The sequence below is a fragment of the Myiozetetes cayanensis genome, unplaced genomic scaffold (assembly GCF_022539395.1).
Source record: "Myiozetetes cayanensis isolate MyiCay16 unplaced genomic scaffold, myiCay2020 scf4, whole genome shotgun sequence".
Classification (NCBI taxonomy): domain Eukaryota; kingdom Metazoa; phylum Chordata; class Aves; order Passeriformes; family Tyrannidae; genus Myiozetetes; species Myiozetetes cayanensis.
This window is the reverse complement of record NW_026087631.1, coordinates 63,416,725-63,438,818: the sequence shown is the minus strand read 5'-3', so window position 1 is coordinate 63,438,818 and position 22,094 is coordinate 63,416,725. Positions and strand designations below refer to the sequence as shown.

Here is a 22,094-nt window from a genome sequence, read left to right as displayed (position 1 = left end):
AGTAATTCAGATAAAGCATTTTTAGGCCTATCAGGAGCAACAGCATGGTAGGAAAAATGTAGATAAAATGGTAGATGCTTGGCAGAGCTATAGAGGAGCTGTGAAGAGCAGAGGCAGGTGACAGGGGCACTGCAGAGCTGGGGTTCTGGGTCAGAGACGGGTGGTACAGCGTACAGAGGGGAAATCCAGGGTTGTGACTGTCAGGGAATGTAAATGTGTTGTTTCTGTTGTCATTCTCCAGCCTCTCAGTGTGTTCCCTGAGACGGTTAGTGCTGTGTGCAGCCCCGAGGGGTTTGTGGAGGTGGGGGTTCTCCTCAGCACAGCCTCTTCTGCAGTATTTCTCCAGAGGAACCATTTTGCTGCTGCAGGTTCTCAGTTGGTTGCTCTCTCTCCATCCCTATGCAGTGGCAAGGCTCCATGGCCTTTATACCTGGCGATGAAGATAAATCCAGAATTTCAGTGCAGGGAGTCAGGTGGGAAGGAGAGGGCTTCCAGCAGAATTGCAGAGAGAAGTGCAGTTGGCAACAGTATCCTGGAAGCACCTGTTTTGCTCTTGGACTTGGGAAATCCCTCTGTCTCCAGGTCTCTGTTCCTTTCAGGCTCATTGGAGCAGAGAGTGGGATATCTCCTGTAGGTGTGCACCAGACTGGGTTTGTGATGCTGCTGCAGATCAGGCTCCTGTGGGGGATTGGTGGTGGGTAAGAACAGCACAACTGTGTGTGTGGTACACCATGGTCTGAAGGACAGAATGTGCAACAGAATGTATGTATGTGGGACACACACACTTGTATCAGCATGTGGAAGAAAAATTATGTGTAGTTTTGTGTGTACAACGCTTGCCTAAAGGAATAAAAAAGAAGCTGATACAGCTTCCTTCACTGTGTGGGGTGGGAGTGCTCCCCAGGACATACAGGCTGTGCTTCTCCAGTAGGTACCACTCTTACAAGAACATCTGTTAAGCAGTGAGAGTGCACAGATAATCTCTGCCTTGAGATGCTTAAAAGGTGGCCAGGAGCTTCTGACTGGAACTGACTGAAATGATTCACGGGAAGGACATACAGTTGCTGCTGTGTGTCTCCCTCACTGCATCGATGCAGATAATGGAGATAAGGTGCAGCTGGATACAACAGACCTGCATTGCAGAAAGTGCAGGTGGCCCAGGAGAGCATGCCATGAACTCAGGAATGGTCTGCCCATGGCTCCATTACCACCTCTCAGGTGTCTGAGGCTGTGCAAGTAAACGAAGAACAAATTCTGTGTCCCAGACACCTTCATTTTCTCCCAGTCTCATGTTACTTTTGAGTCTGGTTGAGATCTCACTCTGGTATGATAACCACACAGTAGTCTGCCTTTGGTAACCCCTTGTTTTGCTCTGCCGTGTTTTTAATATATTTCCCAGTCTTACTTTTATTTTCCAGTGGTTTTGGAAAGCCTTATGTAATACTAGAGGTAGGTTGATAAATCTAACATGGGTCACTTTCCTTGCCCTTGCAGAACAGCTACAGACTTCATCTTTAATATTTTGCAGCCACATGGTTTCACATCCTTCCTCTTTTCTAATGGTATTTTTATCAAAAGCCCTGTTGCCAGCTGTGATCATGCAAGTATTCTTTCATTGTTCTGGGATCAAGAATATCTTGTCCTTCTGACTTGAGTGCATTCATCTTCTTGAATTGTTTCCACTCAAAAGTTCATTTCCTTTTTCTGCACCTTCTTTAACCTGTATTATCTAACCTGTCATTGCTGCAGCTTGAATATTCTTCTTCATGCCAAAACAGCACCAGAGATGCTGTTTTACTTACCTCTAATATCTTTCTGGGTGTGATTACTCATTCATCTTTGGTCAGGAGCCTTTTTCTTCTAATCTCCTCAGCTTTTCTTGGTGAATCCAGATTTTTTTTTTTCTTATGAGGTACATTCAAAGTCTTTTCTGCAGTACTTCTCCAAGCTCTTTGTTCTTGTTGGCATTATAATTGTTTTCCCTGACACACCAGAGATCTGCTCTTTAAAAATTAAAAAGGTTTCATTACAGATCTGTTTGGTTTTTACCATTCTGTTTAATATAAACTGGGTCAGCCTGAGATACTCAATCCAAAGCCACTTCTCTGTCTTGGGTGCTGTGTGAAAACTTATCTCAGTAGGCACAGTTCTGATGATTGAACCCAAGAAAATCAAATTCAAAGTAGGAGATGTGGAGACCTGTGCAGGTGGTGAGAGGCAGAGGATCAAAGGTAGAGGTACCTCCCTGTCAGCTATGGAATTACAGGACGGTATTCAACAAGATTTTGTCCCCATTCGTGTGGAAACCATTGAAATCTGACTGGTAGTGGGAAACCTCACTTGTCTTCTACCTGAGCTTCTTCATGGGAAGACTTCTGATGTGGATCAAGTGGTTCTGGGTCTTCAGTCCATAAGTCCAAAAGAGACAGAAGCCCACCCCGTTCCAGAGCTATCCAAAAGGCTGCCAAAATAAGGTTCGAGGAAGCTGAGGGAGCTTGGCTGGCAAGGGGTGAAATCCACAGCAGTGATCAATGACAGCTGTGTTGGTAACGAGCCTTAGCAGGGATTTGCTGTGTTATCTGCTGAGCAGGTTCCCTGCGTGCCCTCACACTCATCTGAAAGTTGGTTACTCTCCAAAGAGAAAGAAATAGGCCGTCAAAATACCTCTGGTCCCTGATTCTGCTCGTTTTCTCTCTTGATGAAAATGATTTTATTATTCATTTTCTGAAAGAAGTGGGTCAAAGGAGGGACATACCTGTTAAGATGAGCATAAAAGCAGGCTTGTCCGCAAGCTCTTCCTCCCCCAGCACAGTTGTGTTGCAGCCTCAGGGTCATGTAGACAATGTTTTTTTTCTATACATCAGACACATTCAAATATATTTTACTGGGCAAGTCTTCTGGTGGCTGTATCAGCAAATAAGGAGGGGAAAAAACCCAAACAAAACCCACTGCGGTCGTTAGCTGCTGTAAAAGGGAGGGAGGCGGAAGGCAGAGGGTAGTGTGGGTGAGTGGCCATAATGTAGGTGATGGCAGCTCCTGGCTCAGGCTCAGCCTCTGAGATCGGACTCTTGGGAGAGAGATCGTGTGCTGGTCTTTGTGCAGTGCTGAAGGTGTGGGGCTGGCAGTACCTGTGAGTCAAATAATAAATATTTGAGTGATATCAGCAGGGCTGCTGATTGTTGGCTCCACTGCCAAACTGCCTCTCTTTGCTCCTGCACAAAATGTCACTGCCCTGTTGCTGTGCTTTTGGGGGACAGCAGCGCAGATATCTCAGAGTGCTGAGATCTAGCAGTTCCTTCTGGCAGGAGGGGTTTCTCTGCTCTGTGAGTTACAGGGAAAAAATGAAATACTAAATTAGAGCCTGTATGAAAGACCTTGGCAAATACACAGGAGGTTTTCACCTGATAATTTGCCTCAGATGCACTATTACCTCAGACTAGAGTCCTTGCTCCCTAAGCAGTTCTGCTAATCTCATCTGTTAACTCCAGTACTGCACCTTATTCCTTATAAACTCACACCAGCTGCCATTGCTTCTGGAAGAACATGACCTAAACGCTTTCAGTGGGCAGATCTTCTCTATTCTGCTCTGCCTGCATTGGTGCAGGACAAGATGCATGGTTACTTTTGCCTATAGGACCAACTCACCTGAATTGTTTAGCAGGCTGCTTTCTTTTGGTTCATCCCTGGGGTTCCCATGATGAAGAGCAGGGATGTGTGCCTCAGGCTCCAGTGTCTTGCGTCTTCTGTGTCAGCTCAGATAGCATAGCTGTATTCACAGATGTCCTTCTAAGCAGGGATAATAACCTGTCTGGATCATTGAGCTGGTGCAATTTTCTCTTTTTAGTGGTGAGGTTCATTACAGTGTCTGCTGACACAGGATTTTTCCCCGTAGTCCCACCCAGTCCAGTAACTCAAGTGGCAGAATGATAAGCCCGCATGTGAGAAGATCCATTTGTGGGAGGAATAAATGATTCATATCCCAAGATCCCATTGGCCCACAGAGTGTATCTTCCTTGGTTTTGCCTATTTCATTCTAATGGTTGGATTCTGGAGTGATACGTCTGCCCTGGGCTTTGGCTTACTCGGGTTGACCTCTCCTTCCCCACTTGCTAGTATGTTAGTTGTTAGAGTGGCTTATAAGGGGTTTCTTGCCGAAATGTGGCTTATCATGAGCAGTGATTGTAGCAAGAACATTTGATTGTAGCTTGACCCTTCGGAAAATCACCAAGAGCATTTCCACATGCATCTGCACTTCCCCATTTTCTACTAACAACACCCTGTTCTCACTTGCCTGCAGTCCGTGGCATCTGACTTAACCTAGTGCTGAGACTTGTCCTCCAGCTGCAGGTCACAGTGCTTGAAATGGTGTTGAGGAGAGCATCATTCCTACCCAGATGTCTCCTCCTGCCTTCAGCTCCGTGTCATATGCCTCATTTTCATTTCCTCAGGCGCTTGCTATTTATAATTACTGTACTTATAAAGCACTCTGAAGGTGGCGACTGCTTATTACAGGAAGCCTAACAGCCTGTTTATTCCCATGTGCCTCTCAGAGTGGCTGTTTTTGAGGGTCAGAGGAAAGGTGAGGCAGTGTGGAGCACAGGGGGACCACAGACATCCTCCGCAGTAGGGCTAGCCAGTCCGTGGCACAATAGATAAGAGGAGGAGAGGAGAAACTGCAAGAAAACAGGGATGTCCTGGCACTGACAAGCAATGGCATGAGGGTGGCTAATGCACAAAGGTGGCAGTGCTCCAGCCACACACCATTCAGTTCATGCTTTATAGCTTGTTGAGAGTCAGTGCTGATCCATTGAGGTTTCTGTTATCTATGCTCTTGGTGACTTTGCACAAGCTTCAGAGACCCCACAGAATATTTCCATGTCTGTAACTCTGACCTCTCCCAGGCTTTGTGCTGCTGACAAGATTTGGTACCTCAGGGTAGAGAAACACCCCAAACTGAAACAATGAGTTTGTCGCAGAGGCACTGGGGAATGACTCCCCTCTGTACCAGAGCACGTTCGACAGCCAAACCACTTTGATCCCATGCCTTGTTGTCTGCATTCCCCTTGACAGAAATTGAGGTTGAAAAGAAGAACCACAATAACCTCTTGGCCTGCCCATCAGAATGAAAGGGGAATCTTCTTTCAAGGGTGCAAGCCACCAGACCTCACTGATTTAATGAGGAAGATTCACCATGGTAATATATCCTTCAGCCCAGACCTTAGTAAGACTTTGAGGACCCTCTTGTCTCTTGGGGGACCTCAAAGAGAAGTTGCATGGGGACATGGAAAACTTCTCCCACAAAGCTACACCAAGAATTTGTGCAACTTAAGAGAGCAAACCCCCCAAAACCACACTACATAGACAGGGTAAAGAAGCTGTTTTCCTCAGAGAATGGATACATTATAAAATACCCTGGTTTGTTCTAGGCTAGTCTTGTTGTAAATGTTGAATTTTTGTAGCTTGAAACTAAGTTATGCAAGAGAAGATAGTCATAAAAGTATACTTTGTCAGGTTCCAAATCATCAAACTGATTAAATTGATTCCAGGTCATTAAACTGATGTCCTTAAAATGCAAAAAGTAACTGGCTGTCGCCTTGGTCATAAGGGACTTTACCTGAGCATGAGGATGTGCGTATGGACATTAAGGTACATAACAAAAGGAATGGGAGATCATGGTACAGAGGTTTCTAATGTTGGTATAGAAAGCAGGGCCCATCCCACTGTCAGTTGGAAAACTGTGTGCAGTGAAGCATGAATGAGTAGTTGGAGAGAGTTGAGGAACTGCCCAGGAAACTGCACAAGGACCTCGAAAACTCTCATAAGAGGAGAGACTGAAGGAATGGGAGTTACTTGAGATAAATGGGAAACTGTAGGGTTTGTGGTATGAAGCAATGAACGATCTAGAGAAAAACAGTAACGATTTATGAGGTGCCCTGATTGTAACATGGAATTACTCAAGGAAATTAAGGAAGATTATTTGAAACTGGTAATATGAATAATTTTCACGTACTGTGATTAATTAGTCCATGAATCTTGCTTTCAAACTTCAAAGCCCAGCAGTATTCCCAAATGTCTTGGCATTTTTGTGAATTAGACTTCCTGGTGTATTTATAGTACATATTCAGAAGTTGCAGAGTTTTAAAACCTTGAAGTTTTGTTGAGGCCCATCTCAGTGCAAGGCCTTAGGAAAGGCAAATGGTTCTTCACCACTTGTTTTGGCTACTTGTTTTTTCTGATATTTCTGGTACTGAAAGGATAGAATAGCTTCAAGAAAGAAGATGTCAAAATGTGAGCGTTTCCTAGCTGTGAAGGTCTGGAAGCCTGCAATCTGAAGGTGTCTCCTCAGTCCTCTCAAACACCCTTGAAGTGATTAAAAGCAGACTGCTCATAGAAACGTAGGATGACTTGGGATGTAAAGGACCTTTAAGTTCCAGTCCCCCTGCCATGGACATGGATATGGACATGGACATGAATACCTTCCAGTAGACCAGGTTGCTCAAAGCCCCATCCAACCTGGTCATCCCTTCAGCAGAGTTGGTTGGTCTCTTGGAACTGTGACTACTCTTCCAGTACAGAGTCAAGGATCATCCCTATTTACCCTCCTTTTTTTTCCCCTGTGAATAAGTCTGTGCATACTCTGCAGCCCATCATCCTCAGCAGAAGACCTTAGTTAATCCAGGGTTATCAGATTTAGTTAGACCCTTAATGCTCTGTTGAACCCAGTCATTCCAAGTCTAATTAGCACATGAGCTGTCTTGTGGAGTGATATCCTAAAATAAACTGTCCTGAATAGAACTTTACAAACAGAGTTTGGTCTGGTTGCCGGCCCCTACAAGGGATACATTTCCATCTAAGAAGAGAAGTATGTGTAATCATTAGGAGAGTCTGTTTTGATTCATAAGTATTTTATTAAGATTCTGGCTTGCCTTTTGTTAGTTCTGTTGCATGGAAAATATTCTGTTACATAAACTGATGCTGGGGTTTCATCCAGATCCTCTTGAGTTCTGCCTTGCCACCAGCCATGCAAACATACAAGCACACCCACACATCAGGAGGACGCTTTGACTGTGTAGTGTCCTTCTTTGCAATGTAAACAATTCCCATATGAAGGAGACTGCTTGTTATTGGGCAGTCTGACTATGGTCCAAGGATTTTTTTCCCCACATCAGGAGCTTCTTGTCTCATCTTCCTGGGAATCATTCTTCCTTTTTTTTTTTTATCCACGTGGAACTCTGCTGAAGTGATATCCAGACAAGATTGCAGAGGACCTGTTTGTTCAGGGACTTGGCCAAAAAAAGATGAAGAAATGCACAGTCTTAACAGTAACCAGGCAATTTCCATTTTCAAATCTGTGTGCTAAAGGATCTTTTCCTCCAGCTTCCTTCAAGCCTGTGGTCTAAAAGCAGTTGGGTATCAGTGTTATTATTACATATATTTATGTACTAATATATAACTGTATGTGGTCCTGATGTCCTTCAGAAGGCAGGATAAATTTCATGCATTGATCTCATCAGATGCTGCCTTTATTGGGCTGATACTCAGCCTTTTTGCTTTCTACAGTGCTATCATTCCCAAATCAGGGAGTTGTGATCCTCCAGACCATTGAATTGCTTTCTGCAGTGGAGACACAGAAGATGTCTTCCTGTGTATCCAGGTATTGCTTCTGGTCTTGGTAGAACAACCTTAGGTTACAAAGAGTTAAAGTCTCCCGCAGTCTTAGCAGGAGTCAGCTGTTGGACACAGCTGCTGATTAAAAAACCATTTAGATGAGCACTGTGAAGAGGAACATCTAGTAAAACCAGGCTGCTGCTGGGATGTGTTCTGTTTGTGCCTGATTTCAGAGCTCCTGATTTGTTTGCACGCAGTGTGTATTACATTCTGTGTAGGATTGCATCATTTAGTACAGCTCTGCAGATGCAGGCATTCTGGCTGCCTGGCAGAACTGATGTCCATCACTCCTAGGTAATGCCATACCTTCATTGCTTCTCCTATTCACTGGGGTGTGGTAGCACACCATTGCACCACTGCTGTGTTCAGGCTGAAAATAATCCTGCTGGAGCTTTTTGGCATCTCTAGCTGCTTTATTTATAGTGGCCTGAGGGGTATACTTTTATTTCAAGAACTTGGCCTGGTTGTGTTTTTATTTCACTCTCCCATAGCCACCTTTGCTGCCTGTTGTGCTTTTGCTATGTTCCTGCATGAGGATGTACATCTGTAATCTGCCATCCCAGAAGTGTTTGGTTTTCACTTGACAGTGAGTGATTCCTACATATGTGGTGCTCTGGGCTGAACAGGCAATAAGCATCATTTTGCAGCCTCTTTAACTGAATTATCTTAAGACCGAGTTCCTTATTTGTCAGGCTTTCTCAAGTGGTCACTGATGCTTTTGCCTTGCAGGGAGGGTTCAGGATTGTTTTGCAGCTCTGGTTCCTTGCAGCACATGGTCTGGACAGAAATGCAATGCCAGTTTTAGTCTCTGGGAGAAGAAGCAATAGGGAGGATATGCCGCCGTGGAGTGGCTGGAGCCTGTACGAATGCGCTGACCTCTTCTATAGCGAGATCCTATTCCCTGTGAAGGCAAACCATCTTCGTCCATTTTAGGACTTAGCTCATCTCTTTTCCCCAACTTGTGGAGGTGGTAAGGGATCTAGGACTACTTGAGGTAGAGCTGTCCTCGTGCTTTGTTTTGTGCATATTAAACTTGCTTCTGAAATTGTCCTTCCATAAGCTTTGGATAAGCGGGTCATCTCCTTTGCCATGGTCTGGGCAACACTAAGTTTCTTGAAGCCAGATTCCAGTAAATGTTAGGGAAGAAAATCCAGTGGAAGAGATTTGTGACCTCTCTTTTAAAGGTCTTTCCAGAGTATAGTAATTATAGGGATGCTGTGGATCTCTAGCAAGTCCTGAAGTCCCCAGTGCTATTAAGAATATTTCCATCTATATGAAGCATCTGTACCCTCTTCATCTCTTGATGTCATCTCAGGAGCCTTCACCCTTGCAGCTCAGACCTGAGCAAGAACAGCTGCTCTTTCACCTTTGCATGTGAAATCCATGACAGACTTGTGGGGCAGTTTTGCCATCCTGTCTGCCTGCAGGTACTGAAGCTGAGTTGAGTTTGATGCCTGACTCCCTCAAACGCTCCATTCCCTGCATCCTGTGGCTGTTGTGGTGGAGTGTTTTTTGCTCATGGATCCCAGGTATAGAAGTTGGTGGGAAAACCTTCAGTCCACACTTCTTCTGGCTTTGACTCAGGTTCACCCACAGCTTCTGGCTGTGGTTTTGTCACCATTCAGCTGCAGTTGCTGGTTCCTAGGCTCCTCAGTTGGGCAGGTCTGCAAAAGGAACCTGTTCATGAGGTAGCCAGCTGACAGTCCTGCTTTGCCACAATTCACAGAATCATACAATGGCTTGGGTTGAAAGGGATCTCAGAGATCGTGTAGTTCCAACTCCCTTGCCCTGGACAGGGAAACCAGCCACCAGGCCAGGATCACTAAGCCCTGGCCGAAGATGTGCAGCTAGGGAAGAGTTAATCTTGAGATCCTCAAATTTTGAGGATGTGCCCAGCAATTTCATAGGCTTATAGGAATTTTTTCTTTCTGCATGGTTTCTTGATTGCTCTGGTGACCCTGCAACAGCCAGGCTCAGCACCCAGGCAGATCCATTTTTCAAAATGGAATGGTGTGATTTCTGCTCTTGTAAGATCTTCAGTAAGCTTTCAGAGTGCTCAGGCAGAAAGGTGCTGTACAAGCATAGTCCCTCCTCCTGCTGCTGCTTCTACTAGAGTGTCTGTGATAAGAAAGGATTTACTGTGTCTGCACTTTAATTCAGCAGCAAGTTCTGTGTGATATGAACAGCTAGAGACATCAGAGCCTTTTTCTTCTCTGCGGATTTGCATAAAGTAATTAGGAGCATATGTGGTGGGGGCTGGGACTGAGTGGCTGAGGGGCAGGAGGAGGAGCAGGTTCCATCCCAGATCACCTCAGTGGATGCTGTGAGTCATGCCCTGTAAATGGCTCTTACCCACTGCCACATGCCAGATGATGAGTCACGGAGCAAGGGAGCACAGAAATGGGAGAAACTGGTTCGGTCACTGTCCTGGCTCCTGTGATAGCTGGTATAGATCTACTGCTTGAGCTATTTCTGGTGTCTTGTGTAACTCTAAATGCACAGAGCAGCTGGGCCATCTTTTCCTCTGACTGGGAGGCAGTACCTGCCTCATGTCAAGTTGTGTTGTCAGGAATACACAAACTACATCTATTGCTTATTTTCATCTCTGCTGGTGAGTCCCTCATCCCTGACCTGTGCAGGTCCTTGCTGTCAGGAGCTCAGGGGCTGTGACTGACTGTCACGTGCTGCAGTTTCCATTCGGAATACATCATAATCCTATATGGTTCTGAGATGTAATGATACATTAATCATGGGCTTAGTCAGACTGTCCTGGAAACCACTGGAAAAAGCCCTGGCCAAGGCAGCACCTCTTTGTGGAGGGAAAAGGGAAGCTGTCCTTTTAGGAATCACTGCTCAGCACCATCAAAAGAACCAGCCTGAGATGAGGCAGAAATTTAGTGTTTCTATGTTACCGCAGCCCCCTTTAAACATCAAGTTCTGCAGTGTTCACTCTGGGACCACGCAGACCACCCTCACTATGCTCCCTGTTTCCCGAGGCAGGGAAGAAGAGCTGGAGGTTTAGAATGAGTCAAAGAACTAGTATTTCCTTTTGCACCTTTTCTTTCATTAAACACACTGGATGATTTAATAAGAGTTTAATGAAGGTGTGAATTTGACAGATGATGTGTTAGCTGGCAAGAAATAAACAGATGTCCAAACAAATACCACTAACTAGTACCACCCTACAAGAATTTACAGGCTTCCTCAGCTCCACCCTCTGCTTGCTCACCCTCATGGTTCAGACCCATCACCAGGCCACTCATCCTTTGCCACTCACCCCATCCTCTTCTTCAGTGGTGCTCCCTGAATGGCCTCCATTTTCCTGAAATTTCCTTGATAAGATTTTCTTCAAAACCATTCAGTACTTTGTGGCAGCTTTTGGAGTGGCAGAGCTGGTGCAAGGACAAACTGCAGTACTGGTGCTGGGTACAGTGAGTACTGTACCTGAGATCACCCCACACTGTCTGAAGGGTGGCTTTCAGTTTGGATTAATCTCCTGGCTCTTTTACCTGGAGTTAGACATACAGGGAGTAAACTGAATGTCTCGCTCCTCGTGGAGCAAAGGGGACATGTCTGTATTGTGCCCGTGTCTGCAAGATCACACAAACTGTTGCTTTTTGCAGCATTTCTGCTGGTGTTTGTTTTGTGGGGCTGTGTGGTTTCTTCAGGCGCGTTAATGCAAATGTGCTGTAGGAGTCAGGGATTCACATGGAGCAGCTCTCAGAACAAGCAGCTCCAATACAATAGGATTTTTTTCTGCTTCTTCTATGAAACTGAATGCACAGCTTTTAACCCTGTTTTTCTGTCTTTCACCCTCGAGTGACACGATGAATCTTAGTGCATCTGAGTAAGATGCTGATGACAGTGAAACCACAGCCATGCAGAAAGAGGCAGCAAGAACCCTCACAGTTAAAGATTTCCTTTGGACATTCAATTTCATAGATGAAGTCACTAGTTTTGTAGAAACAGTAATCTGTTCAGAAAAGCAATCCTCCAAGAAGCCAGCATTGCCTCCAGCTGACAGTTCTGATGATCTTTCTCCTGCCTCTTCGTCCTTTGTGCTCTATGTGCAGTCTTTTTACATTTAAATCACATTTATTTCTTGTATCTCTGCATGCCTCCTCCAATATTACATTACATTTTATGAGGAAGGCTGTGTCCCTCTGTGTTGAACCCCATCACCCTGCAGCAGAGAGCATTGAGCAGAGAGGAATGTTAAGCATTTGGCAGTAGAACTCCAAAATCGTGGTTGGAGCCATAAGAGGTAGTAGGGTTTCTGAAGATGTGTACCACCACACCTAATTCATCAGCCCCTGGGAGACAAGGCTGGTGCTTACACCAACCCCCTCTAATGGAACCACTTCAGAGACAGCTCTGGAGGCCTCTGCATCTTCTCAGTAGTGTTGCAGAGGCAGGAGTCTGTGTCCAGAAGCCATAAAACTGCACCGACCATCTTTAAATTAGCACAGTCTTTAGGGTATGACAGAAGAGGGATTTGAGGGCCTCTCTGTAGTGCTCAGCAAGGACTTAAAAGGCATGAAGTGCAGAGCCTGAAGAATTCTTCATGCTCTTCCTGTTCCCTGCAGCATGCTGCCTCCTCTCTAAAGCACAGACATGACTTGGTAGGCAGCTCTCAGATCAGTGCTGAACCATCCTTTGTTGCTCAGCACTCACCTGCTCTTCACCTGGAGCTTTGCTGTAGCTAAGGAGTTTTTGTTTTGTGCATTTATATACATGGGGCTACAAATAATTCCCGAGCAGTTCCACACCAGACAAAGGTGTCTCACAAAAAGCCATTCCTTCCTGCTCTGTACTGGCTGGACTGGAATGAAACACCCACAGGTAATGAAATGTGAGGCCCTCATCTTCTCCGGGTAACCCCTTAAGCACCTCAAGAAAGAGCTCACTGAGTAAAGAGCCCATATCTCCCGTGTTGCAGCAGATGGTGTCAGTATGGAGAAGGCAAGAATTTTGCTGCTGGAGAATAAAATGGCTGTTGTACTGACAGATCTCGGCTTGCGGTGCTCCCTGCATGCCTCCCTGCCTTGCACTGCCATGACATGCTTTTCCAGGCAGGGATCGATGCTGGATGCTGTGTTTGCTGTTGTATGTGTAGCACTGAGCATTGAGCAAGATTCAGCACACCGTGGGCTTGTGCTGTAAATGATAAGAAGAATGAACTGAACTGATCTGGCCAAAAGCGTTCGGGTATGGACTGCCTATCCACATCTGGAAATTTCCTGTTGCAAAGGGGAGTGAGGGTTTTACAAAGAGCTGAACAAAGCAAGCAGAATCTGAAACTAGTCTGCCTGCTGCATTTTATTTCCCAATGTCAATCCCAGCCTAGCAGGCCCAGAATAGGAAGAGGAAGGATCATTCTACTATATTCCAGAATATGAGAGGGAGAGTCAAGCAGTGGCAGGGCCAGGGAGGATGGTCTGGTGTTGGGAAATGAATAATCCTTGTGCTGGCAGTGCTGTTGCCAACCTTCCTGCATCCCTAAGTCAAGAGGAAGGGAGGAGAGGTGTTGCAAGGGAGAGAGAAGGAGTATCTAGGGCATCATGCCTCTCCCTGGAGAAGCCATCAGAATGTCTCCTGGCAGGAGCTGTCTGCACGCCACCTGTGATGCCTGGACCTCAGAGCCTTGCTGGGGGCAGGCTGTGGGTGCAGGCAGGATGGGCATCTGTCTGCTGCAGCGTCTGTGGCAGCCCGGGAATCACAGTCCTCCCGAGGAGCCTGTGCTGCCGCCGAAACCAAAATGCTGGGCAGAGCCGCGTGTTGCAGCCAGAGCACAGGAGAGACAGCTGGGAAATGGCTGCGTGTCAGCTCTGACATTTTGCTGTCAAATGTCAGAGTGTGTCTGTGCAAGCCTCGTCCTCCCACAGCAGCTTGTGCACTGACGTGAATGGTGTGCTGCTCGGCAGGGCTTGTCAGCAGATGGGTGCTGGTGCTGGGAGCCGGCTCCAAGCAGCCATTTTCCAGAGGCAGTGGAGACACGGTGCTTCAGCAGTGAAGTGTGCTGCCATCGTGGTCTGTATCCTCAAAACAATGCTTGTCAGATGGATTCATTGTGGCAGCACTGGAAATACAGCAAAGCCTTACGGAGAGATCTGATCTGAGCATTACAGTCAGCTACAAGGGCAGTAACAAGGGCAGGGATGGCCCGTGTGAGTAGATTAGCACTGGGGGACCGGCTTTTTTCCCAAAATACTTGGGAGGTGGGGGCAGGCAGGGGCGAGAAGACAGGATAAACTTCTGCTGAGTTAAATAAAAATAAATTCCGATAAGCTCAGAGCTCCTGTTGCGCCATCAGTGGTGCACAGGGTCCAAAAGGGGGCATGATCACTGCCCCACCCACACACCACTTTCAGCACGTGTGCATGTGTGTGCTAGGCTCAGGGTCAGGAGCTACTGTCACCCACAGCGGGATCTTGGGAATCCTTGATGTAAAGAGTCTCCCCCCCAGGATCCAGGCTGAGTACAGACTCATTCCTTTCAGGCTCTGTGGCAGTGGCTGTGGGAAAGGAGCCAAAGGCTTGTAAGACGGAGGAGTCACTAAAAGGGGTGTAAAGGCTGATATGGGTTTTAGGGAGTCTGTAGGTAAGGGAGAGTTTAGGGTCGCACAGTAAATAGTCCAGTTGGATGTACTCCAAGTAGGTCCTTTGGAGCCTAATCCTGGATGAAACATCCCAGCAGAAGCAGACATGTAGGTGAGTATCCCTACCCTGTAAGTCTCTGGGAGTATCTACCAGAAGGCCTGTCTGTTCTCTGACACTGGTGTTAGTATTGAATTTTGCATTATTGGGTGTTTGCTGTAAACACTAGCTCTGTTTCCATCTTTGTATTTTTATTTCCTGACAGCATCATCCTGTGTCTGTGAGAAGCACTACTATGTGTGGGAGGAAAGTACTTCTTTTGATCATCTTTTTATCATCTTATAATTGCTATTCTTACACCTTGAAGCTGAAAGAACTGAAGTTCCTGATGTTTTTGTGTAGCTGTCTTATTGCTTACGCTCTTGTTCTGACTTCACTTATCCCACATTTCTCAGTTTCCCTCGTGGGCTCCCATGTGCCTTTGCAGCTCTGCTCCAAATCCATTATCACTCCACAGTCACAAAAGCTAAGGGGTAAGGTAAGCAAGGGCCACATGAATGCCACTTTCTGGAGTCTGAAGGTCAGCAGACCTGAGGTCCTGGAGTCCAGAGCAGGCTCACAGGATGCAGTTTTCAGGGTGCAGTGAACACTGAGGATGCCTGGATGAGGTAGGAGATGTGTATTGCTAACCTAGGGTGTTTGGGCCAAGGTTTTCAGAACAAATGGTGGACCTGTGAGAGCACTAGGTCATTTTTTAATCTCTCAGGATCATCCTGGATCACTGATGTCTTTTGTGGTTTCTTCCTCTCCTTGCTGCTTTAGTCCTCCCGTGCACTTGACTGTGCTGGATTCTCTGATGTATAGAAGGAAAGGCAAGTCTGTTCTGGAAGCACTTGCAGGCTGCACCTCCAGGTTAGGTGGGGAAGGAGAAATTAATATATCCTCTCTGCTTCCATGTGAGATGCTGGTGAACGTCTGCAAGAAGGATGAAGAGGGACTTTTGACATGAGCAGGTAGTGATAGAACAAGGGGAAAAGGCTTTAAACTGAAAGGCGGGTTCAGGTTAGATATTGGGAAGAAATTCTTTACTGTGAGGGTGATGAGGCACTGGAACAAGTTATCCAGAGGATTTGTTGACGCCCCATCCCCAGAAGTGTTCAAGGCCAAGTTGGATGGGGCATTGAGCAACCTGGTCTAGAGAAGCGTGTCCCTGGCCATGGAATGAGATGATCTTTAAGGTCCCTTCACCCCAACCATTCTGTTATTCCTCTGGCTTTAAGAGAACCTGATATTTATTGAACACAGAGGGATTGGTGCTCTTAGTGCCCTGTCTGTATGACTCCTGGGACTGTGGCGGTTGTACTGTTGTGAAGTGCAGCAGGTAATATGATAAGCAGGTAAATACACAGATAATGTAGCAGAGAGCTGTGAAACAGTCATCTCAGAGCACAGGAGGAACCAGTTTGAGCTGAGGCTTAACCATCAGCAAAAGGTGAGCAGAAGCCAGTGTGCTGTATGGGACCTATTTACCATCAGCAGTGGCTCCCCATGGCCCCACTGAAGTCATCTACTCCTTTTCACTGAAGAGGCCTTTGTGTACATAAGTAGTTGCATACTTGGCATACTCCCCTGGCACCATTAAAAGGGTCAGGACCTCATGGGGCCATACGGATTTTGGAGAGGAATGGCTGTTGCTGCTTTCCTGTTCCAGTCTGATCCTGCTTTCCTGTCCCTGCCGGGACTTGTGTGTCTCAAATGTTGCAAGACATTTCAGAGCAGTTCTGTATTTGGTTCTTGAAGGAAAGTTCAAGGTACCTAAAAGGAGAAAAAGATGTTTAATTCAGTGAGAGAAGATAGACTGCTTTCACCAAAGTGCAGTGGTTCATTTCAGATCCTGTGCTGTTTTCCTGTGAGCACACAGTGCCATCTGCAGTGAGGCCTTTGTTTGGCCCAAAGCCTGTGTAGCCCTTTGGCCACTTGACTGAAATCAGTTACTCACTTCAGATAACTTTGAGAGGGGTCAGGTGGAATCACAAGTGTCGTCTCAGGAGCCTCCAGAGAGGGTGACGTGTTTGTCTTACATTGTGATGCTTTGTTTTCCTGAGGAAGGACCTCATCCTCAGGTACTTGTGCTTACAAGGACTTGTCTTTTTGATCCTTGTCAACACATGAAATCTTCAGTCAAACCAAGGTTGCTTTAAATAGTCACTGCCTTTCCCGAGAGGTGACTTCCTTTGTGATTTTGTCTCTCTCTAGGTGTCTGAATTTCCTCATGAGAAGTGTCCTCCCTGCCTCTCATGTGCAGCCTTACCTGTTCATGGGTGGTACCAGCTTCACTGATGCCCTGAAGAGCATTCCTCACCATGGATAGTCCACCCAAACTGACTGGTGAGACGCTGATTGTCCATCACATTCCTCTGGTGCATTGCCAGGTCCCTGATAGACAGTGCTGCTCCGTGAGCAAAAGGACCAACCCCTTCTGCCAACCAGAGCTCAGCATTACACGGACCTCTGCCCTTCCAGACAGAGACCTTTCACAGACTGACTCCTTGGTATACAGCAGTTTTCTCCAGACCTCTGAAACCTCAGCAGAGGCCTCAGACAACAAAGAAGGAAAAGCAAGGGATCTCATTGTTCCTGGTGTCAGTAAGCGACACAACCCTTTCCTGCTGAGTGAGGGTGAAGATCTCAGCATTTTTGGGGATGACTTGGGTCAAAAATCTTTCCACCTTCACAACTCACTTGTCGATGGCAAACCTCCCTTCAATCTGCAGGAGCTGGCCCTGCCCCCTTTCCACCTCCATGACTCCAACCACATTGTGAAATCCTGGAACATGGCCAGCCGGTCCGGTGTGGTGGATGGGCAAGAGGACAAAATCAGCAGTGATGACATCCAGAAGAGGAACAATGCAAACAGGTGCCACCAGGCCTCAGAACGCATGGAGCTGGACGAATGCAGCTGCCACCGTGGCAGCTCCTCCAGCTTCTCCTTCGATGGTGGTGACCATGAGTGGAACCAGAACACAGGTGAATCCCTGAGGAATCAGGATGCCCTGCACAGCCGGACGTGCAGCTGTTCCAGCTCGGAAATCCAGCACTGTCGGTGCTACAGTTCATCAAGTCAGTCTGAAGTGATTGACCAACAGATGGGCTACATCAGTGACTCTTCCTGCAACAGCTCCGATGGCGTGCTGGTGAACTTCAGTGCTCTCTACAACAAAATGAATGGCCAATCTCAATCAAACCTGAATTCAGCCAACCTGTCCTGTGACTCTTCCTTCTGCAGCCACTCAGACACAGGAGCTTTTTACCTGGATTTGCATTCATCGCCCACAGAATCCAAGATGTCCTGCGAGTCGCATCACCCAGAGAGTTCGGGGAAGGTGTGTGGGTGTCAGCACTCCTCCTCACCTGTCCTTGATGCTAACTGCAACTCCTACCACCTCCACTGTGAGCCTTGCACTTCAGAGAGCTCCGACCTCACTGCCTGCTTCCAGAGCCAAGCGCGGCTCGTTGTGGCTACTCAGAATTACTACAAGTTAGTCACATGTGACTTGTCTTCCCAGTCATCCCCTAGCCCTGCAGGATCTTCCATAACTAGCTGCTCAGAAGACCAGACCAAGGGTAGCCCAGCCCAACCCACAGAATACTACCTGTTTAGAAGGCCCGACCTGAGACAAGAGGAAGGCAATGCGGAGTGCAGTGAAGAGGAGGCAAAGGGAGAATCCACCCAGAACACGATTGAGGGTCAGGTCTATGTCAATGTGTCACCACCGAACCTCAACACAAGCCGGCAGCGCTCCAGGAGCTACGATCAGAACCTGGACAGGAGTCCCAGCAGCAGGCTGGGCTCCTTGGAGCGCATGGTGAGCTGTCCGGTCAAGCTGAGTGAAAGTCCAGCAATACCCATCCAGAGTTCTCCTCCAAAGAGAGTGACATCTTTCGCTGAGCTGGCTAAAGGACGGAAGAAGAATGGCACTTCCCCACCGCTCCGGTCTAGCGGTGATTCCTCCTTGGAGTTCTCTCCTATACCTGAGACTCAGCGGGATTGCCCAACCTTCCTTGAAGAAAGAGCTCGGCGGAGCCAGAGTCTTCCACCCATGCCCTTCATCCATGGCCTGAACCGGAGCTGCGAGGGCCTCTGTTTGAACCACGCTTTTGGGGACAGCCAGGCTTTGTGTTCCACCAAGGACTCAGTCTCCAGTGAGAAGGTCCCCAGTGGGCATGGGGCAGGTGAGCAAGCCTCTCTCTCCCTGCTGACGGAGGCAGATGCCAGCTTCTCGGGTGGCTCTGCCGGTGGCCACGGACAAAAAGATGTTAGAGCCCGAGCAGACGGTAAGGAGCCAAACTAGGCAGAATGGAGAAGTAAAAAGAAAGGCAGCTCTTTGGGAAATGAGGGGATCTGCAGGGGAACCTGCATGGTGATAGGAGACCAGTGCCTTTGCAGTTTGGTTCCTGATCTACCTGGTTCCTGGTCTTTTTCCCTGGGGCAAAGCCTTGCTGTGCTTATTTCAGACTCATATCAATGCAAATGTGTTGTCCTTGTATTACTAAAGCCTCTTGAGGTTTTGTTCAAACCTTTCATATCGTGTAAGGGAGGACATGACATTAGTACTTTGAGTCTGTGTAGCTTGAAGGGTTGTCTCCCTTCCAGGTATTCAGTGCGCTTACCCATGAGAACCACCTGCCCTTAGCTCTTAAGACAGAGATGTGAAGATGCTCAGTAAAGTCATGTTCACAGCAGATGGACTTTGCCTTTCTTCTTTGGAGCTACTTGGGGCAGAGGTGAAGAGGTGGAGACTGCATAGCCAGCAGTCTCCTCTCCGTGAAGGTTCAGGGACATCACATAGTCTCTGCTGGGACTTACAATGTTAGTCCTGCAGAGACTAATCAATGTACCTCTGCTGGAATATCCTGGTGAAGTCCTCCACAGTGCTTTGGACTGTAGCAAAGGTTCCCATGGAGAGTAATTGTCACAGTTACCTCTGTAGGAAGGCCTGTAGTAGGTGAGTTTTACAGCTTTCCGCTTTGATATTGGTTTCACTTGTCCTTATGAGGAAGCTGTGTGACAGTCCTGTTGGAGGTATGGCCATTTCACCAGTATGGCAGGAGAACTCTCTCTCTGCCCTAGACATGTCTTGTACCTTCTGTGCACGGAAAAGCCCGTCTAAATATGCTTCTGACCAGACCACTGCAGTAAATAGCCCCTAACACATCCAAAAAAAGACTGTCTCCATTTAAGGTCCTGAAGATTTCTGTCAGGAGATAAGAACATGTTCATTTGCCATGGCAGGGGTGGGGGGAAGAGATTTTGGTCTTTGAAACAAGAGTTTTTTAGGTATTGTCCTGTTTGTTTATTGAACGATTGCTTGGTGAGGGATGGCAGAGAAAGCAGGTCTCTTCTGGGAGAAGACTACTTGGGAGCAGCCCTCTTATTTTCAGAGGGAGTACTTGGAAGTAGCAAGCACTGCTCAGGGAGGAGAGGCAGACAGGACCTCTCAGGAATATATATCCCAGCAGTTCCTGCCTGCCTCCCAATGTGAGAAGCATCATTGCTGTGCGAGAAGCTTCTATCTGGAACTGGAGATAGAGCCATATCTGCCTTGGTCCAGCTGAGAGCACCATGCAAGCCTAGAGGTTCTGAGAGGGACTAGAGGGAAAGCAAGCCCTGCTAAAAGCTAGGGATATGAGTTAGCTATAGGGAGGAAGGTCTGGAACACCCCACAGGCAGCAGGTAACACTAGGGCTGCTCAGGGATCTCAGTCAGCCCCATGTGTGCATCCAGTGTTATGTGTGTTGTGCACTGAGTGCACAGTGTGTCACACTTCAGCTGTGTCCCTCGGGAGCTTGTGGCCCCACCAGGAGCTGGAGATAAGCCCAGCACACTCCCTCAGGACATCATTTGCTGGAGCAGACTGGCACTTTCCTGGCTTGGAAGCAGGATGTTGGGAACATCTCGCTTGGGTCTGGTAGAGGGATGGGGATGAAGGAAGTTCCAAAGGGGAGATAGTTACAGGAGAAAGAAGAGGGAGGGAGAAGGGCAAGCAATCAGCCTTTGCATCAGCACCAATATATTGAGATGTAGGATGCAGAGCTGCAGTGCTATTGCATGTAATGCTTGTGCTCGGCTGTGCGAATTCTCAGTGTCCTTTTGGTGCAAGAAATCTGTCTGTACCACAGTGCACTGGGCAATGTCTTTGTGGTACTGCTTGGGAAAAGGATGCTTAAGGGCAGGCATCTGACCCCATGGCTTTGTGCTGCCCACAGAGCAAGGGATTGGGAAGGGATGTGAAGCTGGTGAGCCTGCCAGGACAGACAAATTCCTGGTGCAGTCTTCCAGACAGCTGTCAACAGCTGGAGACTCTGCATTTGAGGCCACACATCTTTACATTGCCAGCTCTTGAAGTGTGTAACGAGTTCAGACTGGAACCCCTCTGCATGTTTAACTGGCTTCTAGCTCATGCTCTTCCTTCCAGAACAGAGAGCGCATTCCCTTTTACCTGCAGTCTGTTGGGCTGAGGATGATCGTCCCTCTGCCCATGCTCACACTTTGTTCCCCTTTCTCTCCCCGAAGGTGGTGGCACAGACAGCAAGCCTGTGGTACGCTACAGCAAGGACCAGCGTCCCACGACTCTCCCCATCCAGCCTTTTGTTTTTCAGCACCATTTCAGCAAGCCACCCAAGGCACGTGCCCTGCACAGCCATTTTGCTTCCAGCCTCTCCCAGCTCTACAGCTTGTCCAGCAACCGGCCTTCCAGCCAGCAGATCTCCTGTTCCCAGCCCTCAGGCTTGGCCAGCTCGGCAGAGCAGGCGGCGGTGGCGGGGAGCCAGGCCCATGGCACGCTCGTGACGCAGCGCTCAGCAGACGGAGCTGCCTCCCGCAATGATGGGGGCATTAAGAAGTCTGCCCCCGAAACAACCCGTCCGTCCCCACTGGGCAGTTACTCCCCTGTGCGGTGCAACGTGCCTTTCTTCCAAAGCGTGGACTCCTCCTCCTCGCCCGCCGCAGAGAGAGCTGAAGACAACCAGCCGCCCAGGAGCAGGTCCTGCCCCATCTCTGCCAACCTGCTGCCCACGAGGTCGTCCCCTGCTGTCAGTGCCATGCAGCCCTCCAAAACCACCAAAGCTGATGCCCTGAGGCAAAAGGAGAACCCCAAGATGATTCCCAAGAAGGAGGCACCGCTGGAGCCAAGCCCACCGCTCTCTGAATACCGACTCCACAGTGGGTCCCTCCCGCCCCTCTCAGTGGGTGGCATGTCCCTGAGCAGAGTTGGAGGCCATGCAGATTCCCACTGGAGAAGTGGCAGTGAGAGCAGCAACTCTGGCCCCCTGAGCAGCATGGGCATACGGCCTGTCAATGGTAGGTATCCATGCTCCAGGACCTGCTAGCCTGGAACATCTCCAGCTCCCTATGGCCATGGCTGCTCCCTATAGTACCACCCAATCTTATAGCCACAGCCTAGGATAAATTTGCATCTGTGTGCTGCAGAAAGACTTACACTGAGAGCATGTCCTTCCAGTCCCAACTCCTCCACTGTGTCTCTGGAGAGGGGAGTGTGGGCTGCTGATCTTAATGCACCCCATGCCAGGTGCTTGTATCCCAAACCTGCTCCCTCTGTGCCTGCAGCCACGACGCCACCCAGGCTCCTGTGCTGCTCTGCCGGGCTGTGGCCTCTGCCTTTCTCCATGTGTGTGTGCGAATGTCCTGAAATGCTGCTGGACTTCTGAGTAATGTGCTGTCTCTCTTTCTCTGTCCTCCTCCTTTGTCTTCTCCCTTCCTGTGGTGTCTCCATATCCTCCCGTCCACTCACATCCTCCCGTGTGGTGCTC

General features: G+C 48.0%; 1 protein-coding gene across 6 annotated transcripts in view; it reads left to right on the top strand.

Moving 5' to 3' along the window:
- Positions 1-22,094, top strand: part of RUSC2 (RUN and SH3 domain containing 2) — a 59,556-nt gene that overhangs the window by 25,816 nt on the left and 11,646 nt on the right. For 5 of the 6 annotated variants that reach the window (XM_050329569.1, XM_050329573.1, XM_050329571.1 and 2 more), the window contains 2 exons: positions 16,521-18,599; positions 20,839-21,624. In XM_050329569.1, coding sequence (XP_050185526.1) covers positions 16,628-18,599; positions 20,839-21,624 — 2,758 coding nt within the window. In that variant the 5' untranslated portion in view covers positions 16,521-16,627. The remainder of the gene's footprint in view (positions 1-16,520; positions 18,600-20,838; positions 21,625-22,094) is intronic. The other variant, XM_050329572.1, reaches the window with a different exon arrangement.